Here is a 16728-nt window from a genome sequence, read left to right as displayed (position 1 = left end):
TCATTTCTGGGTGTTCCATGCCTTCTGCTTGGCTCAAGCAGGCAAAAATCAGGTTGTCTTGCCTTTACAAAATCTATGTACCAAGTATGGTAATATTCTTGTTTCTGTATTAATGTATTAATCTGTATTAATCTTAACTCACACAAATGTAACTACAATAGACCACCCTATTCCAAATGACTATCCACCAGATAGATTTTTTTTTCCCTTAAATTTGAGGTTGAACGCGCCTCACTCAAATAAAAGGGTGAAAAATTGTTAGCCAGATTTCAATTTGAGAGTATTTAAATTATTTCAAAATTAGCATCTGTCTGCTTGGTAGCTATGTGACTGAATCAAATTTGTTTATGCCTAGATTCACTGAGCGTCTTCTTTAAATAGTAAAGGTCAGGTGTTTGTCCTTCCTATCATGTGACAACGGATGCTATAAAACTATGGAGGTCCTCGTGATGTGTGGTTTGTGTTGTTCCTGCAGTAACCCATTTTAATAGAACAATAAGTTACAAAATACAGGTGTGTACTAGCATTCCTGACTGTCACAAGTAACTACTGGCTGGCCATCAGCAAGCACGATTTAGCGTGCTATAATCTAATAATATAGACAGTCACAAGGGAGCCAAGTGCTCCAGATCTGCAAAGTGCCAGAGAAGGGAATATTATACACAGAGAAGGATGCTGATTTTTCTGGTTCTTACATTGGTCCCGCTGTTTCGTCATCTTGGGCAGGCAAGGAGTAGGAAGGAGAAAAAAAAAACAAAAACAAAGTTAGTCGACTTGACACAGTTTTTCAAAGGCACCCCGCATCTACAATCATAAAAAACCTTTTCTGCTTTTTAGTGGAAGTGTTATTTTTGTTAGATGGTGTTAGTTTTAAAAAATATCTCTATTAAGTTCATATTATTTAATAAAAAATATGATAAATGGCTGTTACATGATAACCACAGCATACTGTAAAATGGCCTTTGTGAAGTACTGCAACTGATGTGGACTTTTTTATTTTCAGAGGCAATAGCTTAATTTCTGCAACTCAAGGCTGGTGCAGTTCATGTTGTCCCCAAGTTCCAGTGGTTCAGTCATTTTAGAGTAGAAAAATGGACCAGACAAACAATAAAAAATAAAAATAAAATCAACGGTTATAGTGTGGAATGCTGCTGACACCAGCTTTCAGCCTAATCAGAGCTTTGCCAAACTTATGGATTGTCTCTCCAGATGTACAGATAAAATAAGATTCTACTGCACATCATTTTCAGTGCTTCTTCTGACCAATGAATTCACATCACGTTTGAATTCACATTGTGCACTAGACATTTTGAGAGCAGTAATGTTCCACGGACTGTTAATATATTTGACGTGAATTCAAATGATAAATGCAAGGCCCTATTTGTATTTAAGAATTCTTTTTACACTGATCACATTCTTCGCTGCATTAGGCTAAACAGTCGGCCTTTTTAAGTGCGTCCATGAGCAATGATTTTTATGATAATGCAGACTAATATAAAACCACCTAAAGCGGTGAGCACAGCTTTGCTGTGCTGTGGTTCAGTTAACACGTGAGATAATTCGCATCATCGCGCATCTAGACAACATGTAGCAATGAGGTAAAGCCGCAGCACAGAGATTAGATTGTAGCCCTACTGTGCAGTGCGTATGCCATGGCAAAAGAATACGTAAATAAGAGAAAACGTGGTTACAAAGTGTTATCCGTGCTACTTGCTGAAGGCCTGAGGGCAGGAGGATTCCACAGGATTCACATGGAATGGAAGCGCACCTACACAGCGTTTAGGCAGCGTGGTCACGTGACAGGGGGAACGGGCACGGGCGGGTCACTGAAACCTGCGCCTCCACCACCCGTTCCCCATCCCCCACTGCCGCCGGAGCGCTAAGTGACTGGGTTGACCGGACCAAGGCACAAAGACATTAAAACTACGATCTAAATCATAAGGACGAACACCGATAAGAACAATTGTGTGGGATTTCCCCCCGATAAAATGACAGAACAACCATAAATAAACGAAACTATAACCTCTCGAAAACCAGTGAGGGGTTATTGCTTGATGCCAAGCCGCATTATGGGTGAATGTGAACATATTTAGAGATCCAACTGGCGAGGGGCATTGTTTCCATCTTAAAAACAATGCACATCACAAAATAAAAGGCGGTGATGAGGTTTTGGGGTTGACCAATTCTAAACCGACAATGTCTTCTCGAATGCAAAAGACGAAATCCCAAGGTTCCGTGAAAATAAAACCTTGGAGCGGAAATTTGATTTAGTCTCTGATTCTGTTCATAAAGTCATGGAAATAATCTGCCGTAATCTACACGTCCCCGCTCGCTCCTTCAGAACCCCTCCAAAAACTTTGTCAAACAGAACACAACGTGTAAACATGACAGGCAACAGAAAACGGCAAAAAAAAATAAAATAAAAACACGAACACGATGGTTGGAAATAAAACACATGGGGAAGGGATAATTCATTTGAAATGCGTTGGCTTATGTCCGAAACCAGCCATGGGTGTGGATGGATACGGCCTGTAGCTCAGCGCACATTGAAATGCATGATGGAACAAAAAAATAAATTAATTGCGATTAAAAAAATTAATGAATGTCAAAATCATGGTCTTGATGGATCGTAGTAGAGTCTGATAGAAGCTGATAGATAAGGCAATCTCTAAGGCATGCAGAATCTCTCACTTACCACCCATGTTTAGGTTATGGTGCCATTTGGAAAAGGGAGGGGAAAAAGAAGTCATAACAACCCATTGAGTCAAAAGAAAATATTGTCCCAAATATCCCTGCTCCTTCCTTTGTTCAGCTCTGAAATATTTCAGGAGAACCCCATTCCATTCATCCACCCCCAAGCACTGTTAAAAAGAATGTGAAAAAACAAACAAACAAAAACAGCCCCGGGCCTGTATAAAGTGCTCATTAGATTTGTGCTGAATCATGAAGGATGCGTGTGAATGTGGGAGCTCTTGATTGGTCATGGCTCCTGCTCGTATCCTTCACAGGACTCCTTTTATGGCCATTAAAACAGGACCTTTGTGGTTCATTTCTCCAAGTACCACAGTAGAGGAGCATATGCATTCTGGCACACACAGTACATATACATTTTTTCATGACACAGTTTTTAATAATGTGGTCAGCAGCAACCTACATACATAGAAGCAAAGAGCAGTTGTGCAGAAAGAATCTTCCCTCCATACATATGAATAATGTAGTATTTGTCAGGGCAACATTGCACTGGCTGATGGTTTGTTTATCAACCTGATACACTTGAGCAAACCGATTAACTTTTGTGGTGTCCGCTTCCAATTCAGAAGGGGTTTATGTAAAATTTCACACAACCAAATAAATGGGTCCATAATCTTTTAGTATTTCGCATTCATAATTTGCTCCATGGTTACCAGCTACATATCCTTTAGAATGCTGCTATAAATACACCTTGGAGTACTACAAAATAAAGCAACGCCAAGACCTATGTAGTGAAATTTCTGTTTTATCGAAAAGAATGCAGCATCACATGACTTTAACAAGCCACGCACATTACAATTAAAGAAACCTTGACAAATATTACAAATTACTTTTTAAAACAAATTTAAGAGTATTTTCATGCCTATATCAAATCCTTACGATTTTCTTGTATGCAAGTCACGTATCATTGCATTTAGTACTGCATTGGTAAAGGTATAGGGCTTTCCGGAATTCAGCAAACTTTTTTTATGTCCACAGTGCTCATTTCCATTGGCCACATCACGCAAAATTGAGAATCTTAAATCACTTCCATTCTCGCTAAATAGAAACGTAGCTACAGATCAGGTACTTTGGACCAGCTGTGGTCAATCAACCACTGTTCATGTCAACATGTTTTGTGGCATAGAATGGTATAAATATGGGGGAAATGTTAAGGTGAAAATGTGTTTGAAGACTCATTGCACTTGCAAATACAATTCCAATACTTACCTAAGAGAGAGAGGGAAAGAGGTAGAGGAAGGTGCACTGCAATTAGTTTTGAATTAAAATGATGAAGAACATGCAGCATTGGTGAAGGATCTGTTTGCTTTTCTAATGTTTGGCACCACATATACAAAGGAAAGTGGTCCAAACAGAAGCCTGTTTTGATCATCCACCCTGTTATGTTGTCTTTCTAATAATTTAAGTGGTCTTTGGCAGTTAGTTCATGCATGGTTAAGTAAACCTTAAAATTCCTAATGTTGGAGATGTAAGAACTGCACTTTCTGGCACTTCACTTACAATTTCTTTTTTTTTCCTCCAGTGTTTGCCCACACCACTGATGGGAGGGAAGCACCATTGGTTTTGCCAAAGATGTACAGCAGTAGTTGGCGCTAAAGGACTATAATCAATGCAGTGCGTTCTGCCCTTGAGAAGCAGTATCATTTCCACCCTTACATTAGTTTGATTTGCTTCCATCAAACGTCCCTACTCCAGCCAACCACTTAGCTAACTGCATTAACCATCAGCCAGTTCAGCATTCAATTTCATTTTGGTTCATTCACTTCAGAAAATTAATTGAAATTCAATCTATTATTAATTTTAATTTTTTTTCATTCCACGTCTCAAGTCCAAATTCATTTTCCAAATGAACAGAGAGCCCCTTTTATTGTTAATGTTCAGAAGCTCACAGTAAGGGGTGCCATGCCTGTCTGCCAGTTATTTTCTTAAAGTGATATTCACTCTGGTTTTTGGCATCCATTTTCCCCCTCTTCATCTCTGTGGCTTTCTTACTGTACGGTAGGCTTCGTAAATGTTAATAAACGGAGACCTGATGCGGTTCCTCCCGGTTCACTCATGCCGGGTTGCAAAGGTCACACGGGCATGTGTTTGGGTTTATTGGTCGTAGCGGCGTGTGCAGTGACCCCCCTCGTGCCGGGCAACCCCCCCCCCCCCACCCCACCCCCAGGACCAATTGAGCGGATTGGGAAAACGTCGGTCGACAGCAACTAATAACCGAAGGCTGGCCTTCTCCGCCTACACAGAGTAATCACGTTTCTTATGGTGTAAATCAGAAAGGCTGTGGCTTCAGCAGTGTAAACCTGTCTGGCACATAAATATGGTTTGAGGCACTGAAGCGCAGAAGAACTACAGTTTCCAGAATCCCTCCCTTGACCCTACTCAGCACAAAGTGCTGACTGAGCCATGTGAAGGGTGCCCTACAGTGCAAAGGGCAATAGAACCTAATGAGAGGTGGAGGCAGAAACGCATTAGGTTCAGACCGCTTCCCTCCTCTCTCTAATTCTGGGGGCTAATATCAGTGTGTGTTCAGGCCTTTGTTCTACCCTTGCACCAAAATGGCTCATTCAACAAATTAAGGTCACAAAGACCACAATTAGTGGATTAGTTGAGCTGCACATTTCAGCGCAGGACTGGTACATAATCCTGCCAATCCTGCGGCATCGAGCCAATTGGACAAGATCAGACGCCCCTGCAGTCTGAGCGATAGAGGAACTTAATTTCCGAGAGACTGGAAAGCAATCTGGCAAGAGGCCGGGACCGCAGTGCTGCTGGGGGGAGGGGGGGGGTGGTGTGAGGGGGGTGAGCGGCGGCTTACCGTCGGGCACATCGTCCGGACGCTTGCGCTTCTCGTACACCACGATGATGACCACCAGGATGAGGACCTCGAACACCACGCCCAGGAAGGGCCAGAGGGGGGCCAGGCGGCTGCGCACCCGCAGGATGGTGGGGATGGACGCGCTGCCCATCACGTTGGTGGCGTTGCACAGGTACACGCCCGGGTCCTCGCCGATGTCCAGCTTCTCAATGCTCAGCTCCGTATAGTTGTCCTTGTTGCTGACGAAAATCCGCCCGGAGGAGTTGTCAATTTCCTAGAGAGACAGAGAGAGAGAGAGAGAGAGAGAGAGAGAGGGTGGGAGTGAGAAATAGAGAGGGAAATAGAGAGGAAGACAAATGTGTATCTCGAAGAACCAGTGGACCAAATGATCAGCTTTTCACCACAAAGCATTTCACTCTAACATTTATCACCTCTGCAGTATTAATTTAATCTTCACTGTATTTCAAGCTCACAGTTCTACTTACAGTACTATTTTCTACAGTTTCTCATTCTGATTGAATCTCTATGTTTGAAGGAGTGGCCTTCTTCCCATTATCTCCTATAGTGCAGTCTGTTACACAATAACCCACAGATGTACCATAGAGTCACACTCCAGTTTGAGATGGGTAGAGGGCGCTTACCACGGACTTGCCTGCATCCAGCTTGTACCAGGTCCACAAAGGGTGGGGGTATCCCACGGACTTACAGTACAGCAGGGCGCTCTGGCCCTCGTTCTTGTTCTCACTGCGCTTGTGGCCGGTGATATCAGGGGCAGCTGGGAAAAACAGCAAAGCCTCAGTCAGACAGGTGTGAAGTGCTATGATGCTAGTTACCACCTAGACTTTGATGCCCAAACCCAGGGAGCAAAAGCTAACATCTATCTAGAGGGGTGGAAATCTGTGTTGAGATAACATAAATGGACTAGGTTAAGCCCAATATAGCTCACGTTTTACTTTTCACCACAAAAACGCTCAATATGGAAGTTCTAACCCAGTTTGAAACTCCTGAAGTTTTACCATCTCACAGCTGCTGCTGCTGCTGAGGTAAATTGCATGATTCTGAATGGATGCTTTTAGTTCTAAAAGCAGATGCTGTTAACTGCAAAAGCAGATGCTGTTTCCTTCTCATTCAATAAATTCAGATCATTTCTTTCAATGTGATTAAACAGTGATGGTGATATGGCCTTTTTCTGCATTGTTGTGCAATTCTGCAATTACAGTGTACACATAGTGTACACAGGCACGCACATAATGCACAGCAGCACAAACATAGTGCACACAAGCACACACATAGCGCACATATAGCAGACACATAGCACAAACATAGGAGCTGCACAGGCACACACATGCAGTTCTGGGCAGGGGTGTGTTAGCATGTTTCTCCTTTGAATGACAGCAAGCCTGTCCTAGATGTTTGGTCACAAAATACAACGACTATGGTTCTTTTTGATCACCAATGGCATGATTCTTAACCAGTCATATTCAATTTTTACATATAATAACATATACCATGTTAACATGCCATTGGTTATAAAGCACATATTGTACCTGAATGGCCTTTAAATGAAACAAATGTGTTTTTGTGCCACAACGTAAATAACCCTGAGACCAGGTTACAAATCCTGACCAAACAAAAAGCACAACAGTGACACATTATCTAACATGTAGCTGACCTATGACAATGTCATGCTAAAATCCAGCCTTTCTTGCAGTTAAATTATATTATAGATTTATTTTATAGACTTGCAAAATGTACAGCAAAAAAGAGATCCTAGGCAATCCTGGACACCACCACCCTTTTACATATTTTGAATAGAGAAGAACACGATTATACACAGCAATATGATATTTATCGCTACTCATCTCTAATTACAACTGATTAGCAAGTTGTATGGGGGAAAACACAAAGACAAAATGAAAGACTGGAGACACAGATACACAGATCCTCAGAACTGATTATCATGCAGGATTATACAATTCCTGCTATCAGAAAAGGCCGGGCCTGGGTCCAGGGGCTTAGTCCCAAAGCACCGCCCCAATCCACCATCTGTTGCCACTGAGCGGTGAGCAGAGGAGTAGGGGGTGTCATGGACACCACCGCTCAGCATCAGGGCGGCCCCCTCCCCAAAACATAAACACTCGCAGCAGAGCTGTTCTTCCACTTACTTGAAAAAATTTTTAAAACTAAAACTTCTCGGTATGGCACCAAAGCAGTCAAAGTGTGACATAATCCTGTAGAATAGTCAGCAATTATTGAAATCATCTATAATCATCTATAATCCTTTTTTAAAATATAAATTAACCTGCGCGACTCACCAAATGCGATAACAGTAATTCAATTTCCTGGAAAGCCTGCTATTATATTTGCATTTGTAAAAAGCTTTTTTTTCTCCCCCTCCCTGTCAGATGTTGTTTTTGCAAATGTCCATTTTTTTTCACGTTTTTCCCCGTTTTAACCCCTGCTATGTTTCCCTCGTTTTAACCCCTGCTAATCTATTAAATTATGATCACTTTCAGCATAACAGCAGGCAATGGCATAGATATGAATTTAACCTAAATTTCTTTGACCTAAATGCAACCAATAACACAAAGAAGTTCACTGATTGAAATAATACTGTGTCCGATTCAACATTGCCCAATCCAGATAACCTTGACCTACACCCATCTGAACCAGCCACACCAGTTTCTGACCACATTAATTCAGTCTAAATCATAAAAGCCAGAAAGCTAGTTAGACAAACCATAGTGGAAAACAACAATGGTGAGAACACAAAGCTCATGCACAGACTCGCCTTAACAAAGCCTGGGTGTACATTTCAATCAGGCCCTCCAGCATACGGCTTGCACACATACGCATATACAGTAAGCTTGTGTTTCTTAGCAGTGATGGACAGAATCTTTACATCCCAAACACACCAATTTGTACCTTGAATAAACTAAACATGCATTTCCATATTTCATCTTGAGAATGTGTGATGTGTTTGCGTGTGTACACCCAACATACACATAGACATTTTTAAAAAAAATATTTGGCTGTATACTCCACAATTTTAGATTTGTGGCCAAAATGTAAAAAGTGACCTTAAATAAAAGCTGGGAATGTGCACTTTAACCTCTGAATTGTTTGATTACAAAGCTAAAATTGTGCAGTACAGAGCTAAATCAAGTTAAAAAAAAAAAAAAAAAAAAAAATATGCCTTGGTCCCAAACAATATGGAGCTCACTGTATATGCCCCCAAATTAATCTGTGGATGGGTAACTAAAGAAAACTGTTGTATTGTATTTCTCACATGTAATGTATTTCTCACATTTTTTTGCCAGCTGCTGCCTTTGTGAAGCACTCAAAAAATGACAGTTTCTGTCTCCTCAATAAAACAAGTGCCATTTTACCTCTAATCTCTATGGTGGCATTAGCAGGAGGCAACATTTCAAAGGTGAAAACACACGTGTATTCCCCTGCATCGTCTGCCCTTGGTTTAAGGATCCTGCGCAAAAAAAAAAAAAGATTATAAAATCGGTTAGGATGAAGCAAGGACTTTTCAGTGCCTCCTCGCATCTTCTCAGGTCCGGAAATGTGCCAGGAACCATTCATTTGAAGTGCTTTTTGTAATTAATTCATTTCCTGCATCACAAACATTCTGGCCTGGGTTAAGAAATGACACCCTAAACTTAGACTGGCAAATAAACCCTGACAGCAGCTTTATCTTCAGACAGTTTGGCAAGTTAAAGGCATACTTCAGCATAAAAATACATTTTTATTCTATCTTCTATCATCTGACATCATTACATATACATTTTTTGGAAGTGTTTTCCCCCGCAGCACACAGACTGCACTGCACTGTAACCGCATATTGCGTAACTTCCGCTACAGTGCAGTACTGAGCTTTCAGGTAGCGTGTTCCCAATGTGGGTTTAGTCATTTTTCAAATATCTCTGTAAAATGAGAAACAGTATCAGCACTTGCGATACCATGCAAGCTCCAAAAAGGCTTTCCGACTGGAGTTAATACACGGAAACCTTAGGAACATGCCAGAATGTCTTATGCCCAAACGGCGGGGAGGAGTCGTGCCTGTATTCCGTGTTATTGAGCTCCTTGCTCGTCCCGGAAATCATCTCGCCGTTCTTCATCCAGAAGCTTCCCTGGGAGGGGCTTTGCGCACTGGTCAGGTTGCACTGCAGGGTGATGGGCGCGTTGGGGCCGCCCGTGGACAGATCCGTGTCATTGGAGTAGTTGATCCGTGGCTCTGAAACACAGACACACAGTCGTTGCTTGATGGGATGCGGCCATTACGTCACCCCTTCACTTGGCAGCACTTGAGCTGTGTGGAAGGGGAGCATGGGAGCACATTGGTACAAGTGTTACGTGCAAAAACAGATCGAAAATTATAAACAGAAACTCAGTTCTGTTTATATACATCAATAGTTTACATAACATTTCATCTTTATCAGAATGTTTATCAAAAAGGGAAATTCATAAATTACATCAGTATTAGTATCAGTAAGCGCCTCAGTCTTATTAAACAGGCTGTTAAGACACATTACAAACCAAAAATGAGTCCCATTAGAAAACTGGAAAAGTCACCTTGAGATCTGGTACTGTATATGCAAGTTTAATTCTAGACAGTCACTGTCTGGATGGTTGTTTTCCAGAACATTCACCTTGTTACTGCTACCATTGCTGGTGCTTGCCAGCTCTGGAACATCCAAGCACAGGTATTTATAAAGCAAATGTAATATTTGAAATTTGATGAATGGTAAGGCTTTAGAGTCAACCTTTTCTTTACTTTTGCTTATGGTCAGCTGTTTTTTTTATGTTACTTCTTGTTTTATCATGTAAATTAACCACTGATGCTATGAAATAAGGATTCAACGTACTTTGGAGAAAAAATGCCATTTTAGTAATTGCTTTTTTACTCACATCTGCCAGCCTTTCTTTATAGACAGAGGGAACAAAAACCTTTTCGTTTTACCTTTTCATACATATGGCCTCTTTCAACAATGTACCCTAATAACATCAGCTGGGGGTTCTAAGCAAGTGTTATAATGCTGAAATTTTGAAATGGACAGTACTGAAATAAATATAAAACCCTCTGTAAATTCTGATTGTACCAGGTCCACACAGGGTGAGGTTCCTCACCTGTGCAATGTGAATTTGTAAAATGTCAAAGTCACAAATAAGATTATGTTATGCAGCTTCGATATTAAAGGTCTCACAATTCGGCAGATACTGCATCTGCAGCAATGTTTATGAACCGTTCAGCTTTTATTGACCATATTCTCACCAAACTGCTTAAAGAAGCGTTTGGAACTCCCTGGAGTGATATTGTGCGGTTATTCATAGCTCTCTTACGACTGGGACAGACTTTATTTCTGTGGTGTGATACACCACCACTGAAGAAAAAGTAGTCTTGACATTTTCATCCATAAAACAATCACAATCTGTCTTTTCTTGTGCTTGTGAGGGTATTTGGGGGGAAAAATGGTCTACAATTGTAGTCACTTTCCAATGAAAAAAAATAGCCCTTTCAAAAAATGAAGTACTGGATTCGTGAGGCAGTTCAGGTTACAATTCAAAAAAAAGCATTTGATTGAATTAATCATTGCATTTCTATAGCACTTTTTTCAAATGCTCAAAGTGCTTTGCAGTAATGAGTGGGAACTCACCTCACGCACCAACAATGTGTAGCACCCCCCTGGGTGATACACAGCAGCCATTTTGTGCCAGAACGCTCACCACACATTTAGCTAAGGTGGAGAGGGAGAGAACATTTTTCAGCCAATTAAATCAGGGGATGATTAGGTGGAAAGTTTGAGAGAGCCAGGTTGGGAATTTAACCAGGACACCAGGGGAACCCCCTAATGTTTGTGGCAAGTGTCATGGGGTCTTTAATGACCACAGTGAGTCAGGACCTCGGTTTGACGTCTCATCCGTTAGATGGCATCTACAACTGCACAGTGTTCCCCTCACTGCACTGGGGCATTGGGGTTTATTCGACCAGAGGGAAGATTGCCCCCTGCTGGCCCACCAAAACCACTTCCATCAGCAACTTAGTTTTCCCAGGTGGTCTCCCATCCAAGTACTAACCAAGCCCACACTTTCCTAGTTCAGCCATCCGGCAGGAGCAGGGTGCAGGGTGGTATGGCTGCTGAATAATGTTAATAATAATTTGGGCTCTACACAACAATCAAAATAACTTCTCTCAGATCTGAAACATAAACCAAGATGAAGACAAAACTGTTAACTTAGATCGAAAAATGGGATTCAATAAATATTTTAAGAAGGTAGCCTTTGCTATCAATGAACTGTTTTTGTCAATTTAAGATACTGAAAGAATCCATGAATATATGTGCTCTAGACTAGGCTAGCTTAATGCATCTTTAATATTCTCTGGCCTTTCATCATTAGCTACCTGTTGTGTCTATGACATTCAGGCAGTTCCTTTTAGTTATGCATAGTTTTATTTATGATTCTGTCTGCATTAGCTAAATTGAAGTGTTTGTTTTTTCCTCACCCATTTCATGACATGGGTGACCTAGCCTTCTCTATCCTGTCTCTTAATTTCCTTTGCCACACCATAACCAGGACAACACAATCATAACAACCTTTAAAAAGCCTCTTTTTGTTCGTCCCTTTATGTTCAATTTTCAAAAACAACTTAAATGATGCTTAATATGCAGTATTTTTTCCCGCCTCTCGCCCAATGAATGCTGGGATATATGGATGAATGGATACAGTAGTCTGGCTTGGAATACGATGCAAATTTTCTTGGAACGAGACATTACTTTGGCACATGCTCATAACGTGTAGCACCTACAAGGCCTTCCAGAAAAATAATACAGAAGCTGAACAGAAAGCATATTCTCTGATGTTTTCAGACAAAAATAAAATATTTTTGAAATATGAGTAGATAAGGGAACAACAGTGGGTGTGTGAGATAAAATGAGTGACACTAATTTTATAACATCAAAAAGGGCACCCTGTCAGCAATCATGTTTTTAGCTATGCAGTTGCCTTTCTCATCAGTCATTCTTTAGAATGTATTTAAGTGGGATTACATCCACTGAGAAGTCAAAGGAGTAAAAACCACATAAAATAGAAATTTGCTCTGACTAATTTCAAAGCTTTTCCGTGAAATTACTGCTAACTTGGAACTTTCCGTGTTGCAAGCGTACTGCTACCAGGTATGATCAACTGCTGCTTTCTGTAAAACGAGGAACAAAAGAGAAAACATCCTTATGTAAAGTCCATCGCCGATGACACCGGCGCCAGAGTGCCGTTACTAAAGACGTGTGCTGCTGTAGCAAACACAGGAAATTATATCTGCATTCCCCTCAGGCTGAAAGACCACAGATACAGCGGTGTGAGATGGTCTTTCAGCATGACAGCTATATAAAGAAGAAGGAAGAGAGAGCCTTGACAGTAAACGGCTATTATTAAATTCTCATAATGGGTACATTCCCATGGAAGAGCATGTAACATTTTTCATGAATAAAATAGCGAGCTAAAAAATACATATAAATAATTTTAATTCATAAACACACAGCAGCTTTATTTAACGACCCCCCCCCCCCCCCCCCCCCCCCCATAGGACAAGGATCACTTGCTTCCTGTTTCTCTTTTTGCACCATTCTCCCATACTACACATCTACTTTCAGTGCATTTCTGTACTGTGAGCCCATCTCTATCTGTAACCCTCTCTGGCTCACTCCGTCCGAATAAAGTAAAATAGATATATGGGCTGTGCCAACAGAGAGTGGCTTGTGTAAACCATGCCATACATTATCAAGACAGTTATTCCCTTTCTGCCTTGGGATGGGGGCAGTGAGGAGATAGGGACCCAATAAGGTTTGTGTGTGTGTGTGCGCGTGTGTGCGTGTGTGCGTGTACCCAGGCTCAACAGCCTGTGTGAGACTTCAATCAGTATTCATGGCACCTTCTCCTGCAGTGCTGCTTGCCCAATAGCCTTCAGGGCTAGTGATGAACAGCCCTGCTTGCTCTCTGCAGCAGCAGAGCTCCCACTCTCTGCTCGGCCTACCTCACTACAGCAAACACACACACACACACACACACACACACACACACACATACACACGCAGGCACACACACACACACACACACGCGAGCAAGCTCTCCATTCACACATTTGCATCGGCGTCTAAGAGGCCTACAGGTTCGTCTCAGGTTCTCTCATCCGAAGGTCATTTGTAGGACGCCCGCTCGAAGGAGGGGGAAGAAAATAAATGGAATTGCTTTGCACCGTGCATCAACGCTCTCTCTGTCAGAGCGACGAACTGAAACTGCACCACTGCGCATCTCTTCTACCGCCTGCTTCCACTGCGACTTCAGAAATGTGACTCATTCTGCGGTGAATTTGACACAGCACGCCGAACCACGTCGCTGCACATCTTTGCCGGCTGCGCTCGTGCTTTATTTGCCTTTTTATCGATTTTTATTTTTGGCCTCTTTTGCGTCGTTGCTGGTGCCAGCTCCTGCAGATTCCATTGTTTACTGACACACAGCTGAGTGGTTTGTAATCAGTTCATCTGACATGTTTACCAGCTTCTCTAAAAGAAAGCATTAAAGAACATGCGATGTTCTTGCAAGAGTAGTACTCATTCCAGTCAAGAGAACATATATACGCATGTAAGCACTCGTCTTTAAAATATTGATGCTGGCACCATGAAAGAACATTACAGTCCATACAAAACACATGCAGAGGTTTATATAAAGACATTATTAACACACCATGCAGGCATTTTTGAGAAAGATGCTCAGAGGTATAATGTGAGTACATTGTAAAAAGCACCCATGAAAAAAAGAGGGCAGGTCCAAACTCAACAGCATTACACATATAGTGTTACCTAGTTCTTCTAATACAGATCTACTCACAGTCACAAACCAACACAGCTACTACTACAAAACTAAAACAAAATGGGTTTTTTTCCTCCAGAATTCCCCACAACAAACTATACATTCTCATCTGCCTCACGGAATCAGCATGTATAGCCTGTTATATACATGTGATTTTGCTTATTACATGTATATCCATAGAGAATATTTAAATTCAGTAATGACAGAATACATGTTTATGATGAAAAAAATAATGCCTGTAAATTAACTGCTGCAGACACAGTTGTGTTGGAATATAGCCTAAGTGCTGTATGTATTTCAAATCGTAAATGATGCTCTGTCTTTTGACCACCCCGCAGCTACAGAAAATTGACCAATTTGCCATTGACCGCCTATTCAATTATCTCCACTTGACCGTGATGAATGAAAACGATCGGTGGGATGAAGCTTGTGTTCACGTATTACAGCGCCAATGCCCGTGGGCTGGCAGATTATTTCGCATATGTCCGTATTCACAAAAAAAGCTGATGTACAGAGCCAACGCCTGAATGTCATTACAGCGTATGGGACTGTTGGATTCCGCAAGCGGTTCGCACCGTGAAACTAAGTCCCAAGAATTCAATTGATCCGGTCAATAAAAATTCTCTTTGGGCATTTGTATGCAATACTGCTGAGCAGATGAAGACATATATAATGTCATTACTGATTCACAGTTTAACATTTAATTTAAAGAAGGCACAAGGTCCTGACACACACCGGCAAACAAGGCGTGTACAAAATTTGGCTAGAAACTGGTTTAGACTCAGGGTAGCATTCTTTGTTCTAGAAATTTCTCACAAGCTGCAGAGCCATTACCACAGCTAGCAGGTTGCCGTTTATTCGGAGGCACCGGTAGAATCCGGTGCGGTCCCCAAACCGATCCACACTTTGGTGGCGCTTTGGTTATCACCTTGTGTCTTCTCCTCATTTCCCATCAACCCCCTCCCCAGCAGGGTACGCACAAAGAAAACTTTGCGCAAGATTCAAAGCGGCGTGAAGGATTTTCACTTTGCGGATAAGGTGCACAGAGTCAGGATTTGGAGGTAAATCAAAACAGCCCATGGGACGTGAGAAACATAAATGGCAACCAAAATTTCCATTAAATAAATGTACAGAAAAAATGATGGGGAAGAGGAGGGGGGGAAGGGGTGGGGTTAAAATAAAAAACAACAACCACTGGGTTTTCACTGCAGTCATTCATAACGAGAGACTCAAGGACTCAAAGTGGAGTTTTCAGTAAACTGGAAAACGCATACAGTAGGTAATATTACAAAAGGGAAAAAAGCAAAAAAATAAAAAATAAAATAAATAATATATAATATATTGTAATATACAAGAACCACACAATTTAAAAGCACACTTTTAATTGTGTAAAAATAAAACATTTTGAAATTATTCACGCGCGTTTATTTTGTTTTATTTTTTCGAAGGGGGTTGCAACAGTTGCCTTTTGGGCTGGGGGGGGGGTGGGGAAACACGACGCTCTTTTGTGAGTTTTGAGCGGTGGGGGTGGAGGGGTGTTATTTTAATTTTAATTTTTTATTTAGTATTTTTAATAGACCTCAGGGTTGGTGTCACTCACTCTGCAGAACGGAAATGGTGGCCTGGGCTCGGATCCAGGTAAAGGCGGGGTTTTGGCGCCGGTCGTTGCGGCGCGGGTCGTTGCTGGCCCGGCACTCGTAGGTCCCGGCGTCCTCCAGGGCGAGGCGCGCGACGGCCAGCGCGCTCACCGCGTTCTTGCCGGAGGCCGCGCTCACGGAGACGCGCCCCTTGCGCGAGCCGTCCAGCAGCTGCTTGAAGGAGTCGCCGCGTTTGGTCTGGGCGTACCACCACTGGATCTCGGGGGCGGGGCTGCCGCCCGCGTCACAGTACAGCTCGAGGGCGTCCCCCGTGAGCTTTGTCTCTGACATGGGCGACCGCAAAAACCCAGCTGGAGAGGGAGAAGTGCGTCGGGGGGGAAAGGGGGAGCGGCAAAGCAAGGAGGACGGAGGAGGGGTGAGGGTGGAGGGAATGGGAGGTGAAGGAGGGCAGGGTTAAAGAAAAAAAGGGATGGACAGCAAAAAAAAAAAGAGAAATAAAAAATGATTAAAAGCAAATAAAGGGGGGAAAAAAAACACAAATCATATGTGAAAAATGAATTGAATATAAGAATAAAAGAGAAATGACACTGCACATGAATGATGGACAGGTTAATGGCCGCCAGAAACTGCAGGTGCCGTTTCTCACCTCCCTCCCTTCAGATCCATTCAAAAAGTCCTGGTTCTCAATATACA

The 16728-nt window shown here is 42.1% G+C and overlaps 1 protein-coding gene across 4 annotated transcripts in view; it reads right to left on the bottom strand.

The window, feature by feature from the left end:
- The window catches only part of LOC118227640 (neuroplastin-like), a 28495-nt gene that overhangs the window by 1468 nt on the left and 10299 nt on the right, over positions 1-16728 (bottom strand). For 2 of the 4 annotated variants that reach the window (XM_035418348.1, XM_035418349.1), the window contains exons 2-7: positions 16038-16385; positions 9635-9809; positions 8956-9050; positions 6208-6341; positions 5567-5840; positions 696-717 (exon numbers count right to left, since the gene is read on the bottom strand). In XM_035418348.1, coding sequence (XP_035274239.1) covers positions 696-717; positions 5567-5840; positions 6208-6341; positions 8956-9050; positions 9635-9809; positions 16038-16385 — 1048 coding nt within the window. The remainder of the gene's footprint in view (positions 1-695; positions 718-5566; positions 5841-6207; positions 6342-8955; positions 9051-9634; positions 9810-16037; positions 16386-16728) is intronic. The other 2 variants (XM_035418350.1, XM_035418351.1) reach the window with 1 other exon arrangement.

Source organism: Anguilla anguilla, chromosome 5 (assembly GCF_013347855.1).
Source record: "Anguilla anguilla isolate fAngAng1 chromosome 5, fAngAng1.pri, whole genome shotgun sequence".
NCBI classification, from domain to species: Eukaryota; Metazoa; Chordata; class Actinopteri; order Anguilliformes; family Anguillidae; genus Anguilla; species Anguilla anguilla.
This window is presented reverse-complemented; position numbering and strand designations above follow the sequence as displayed.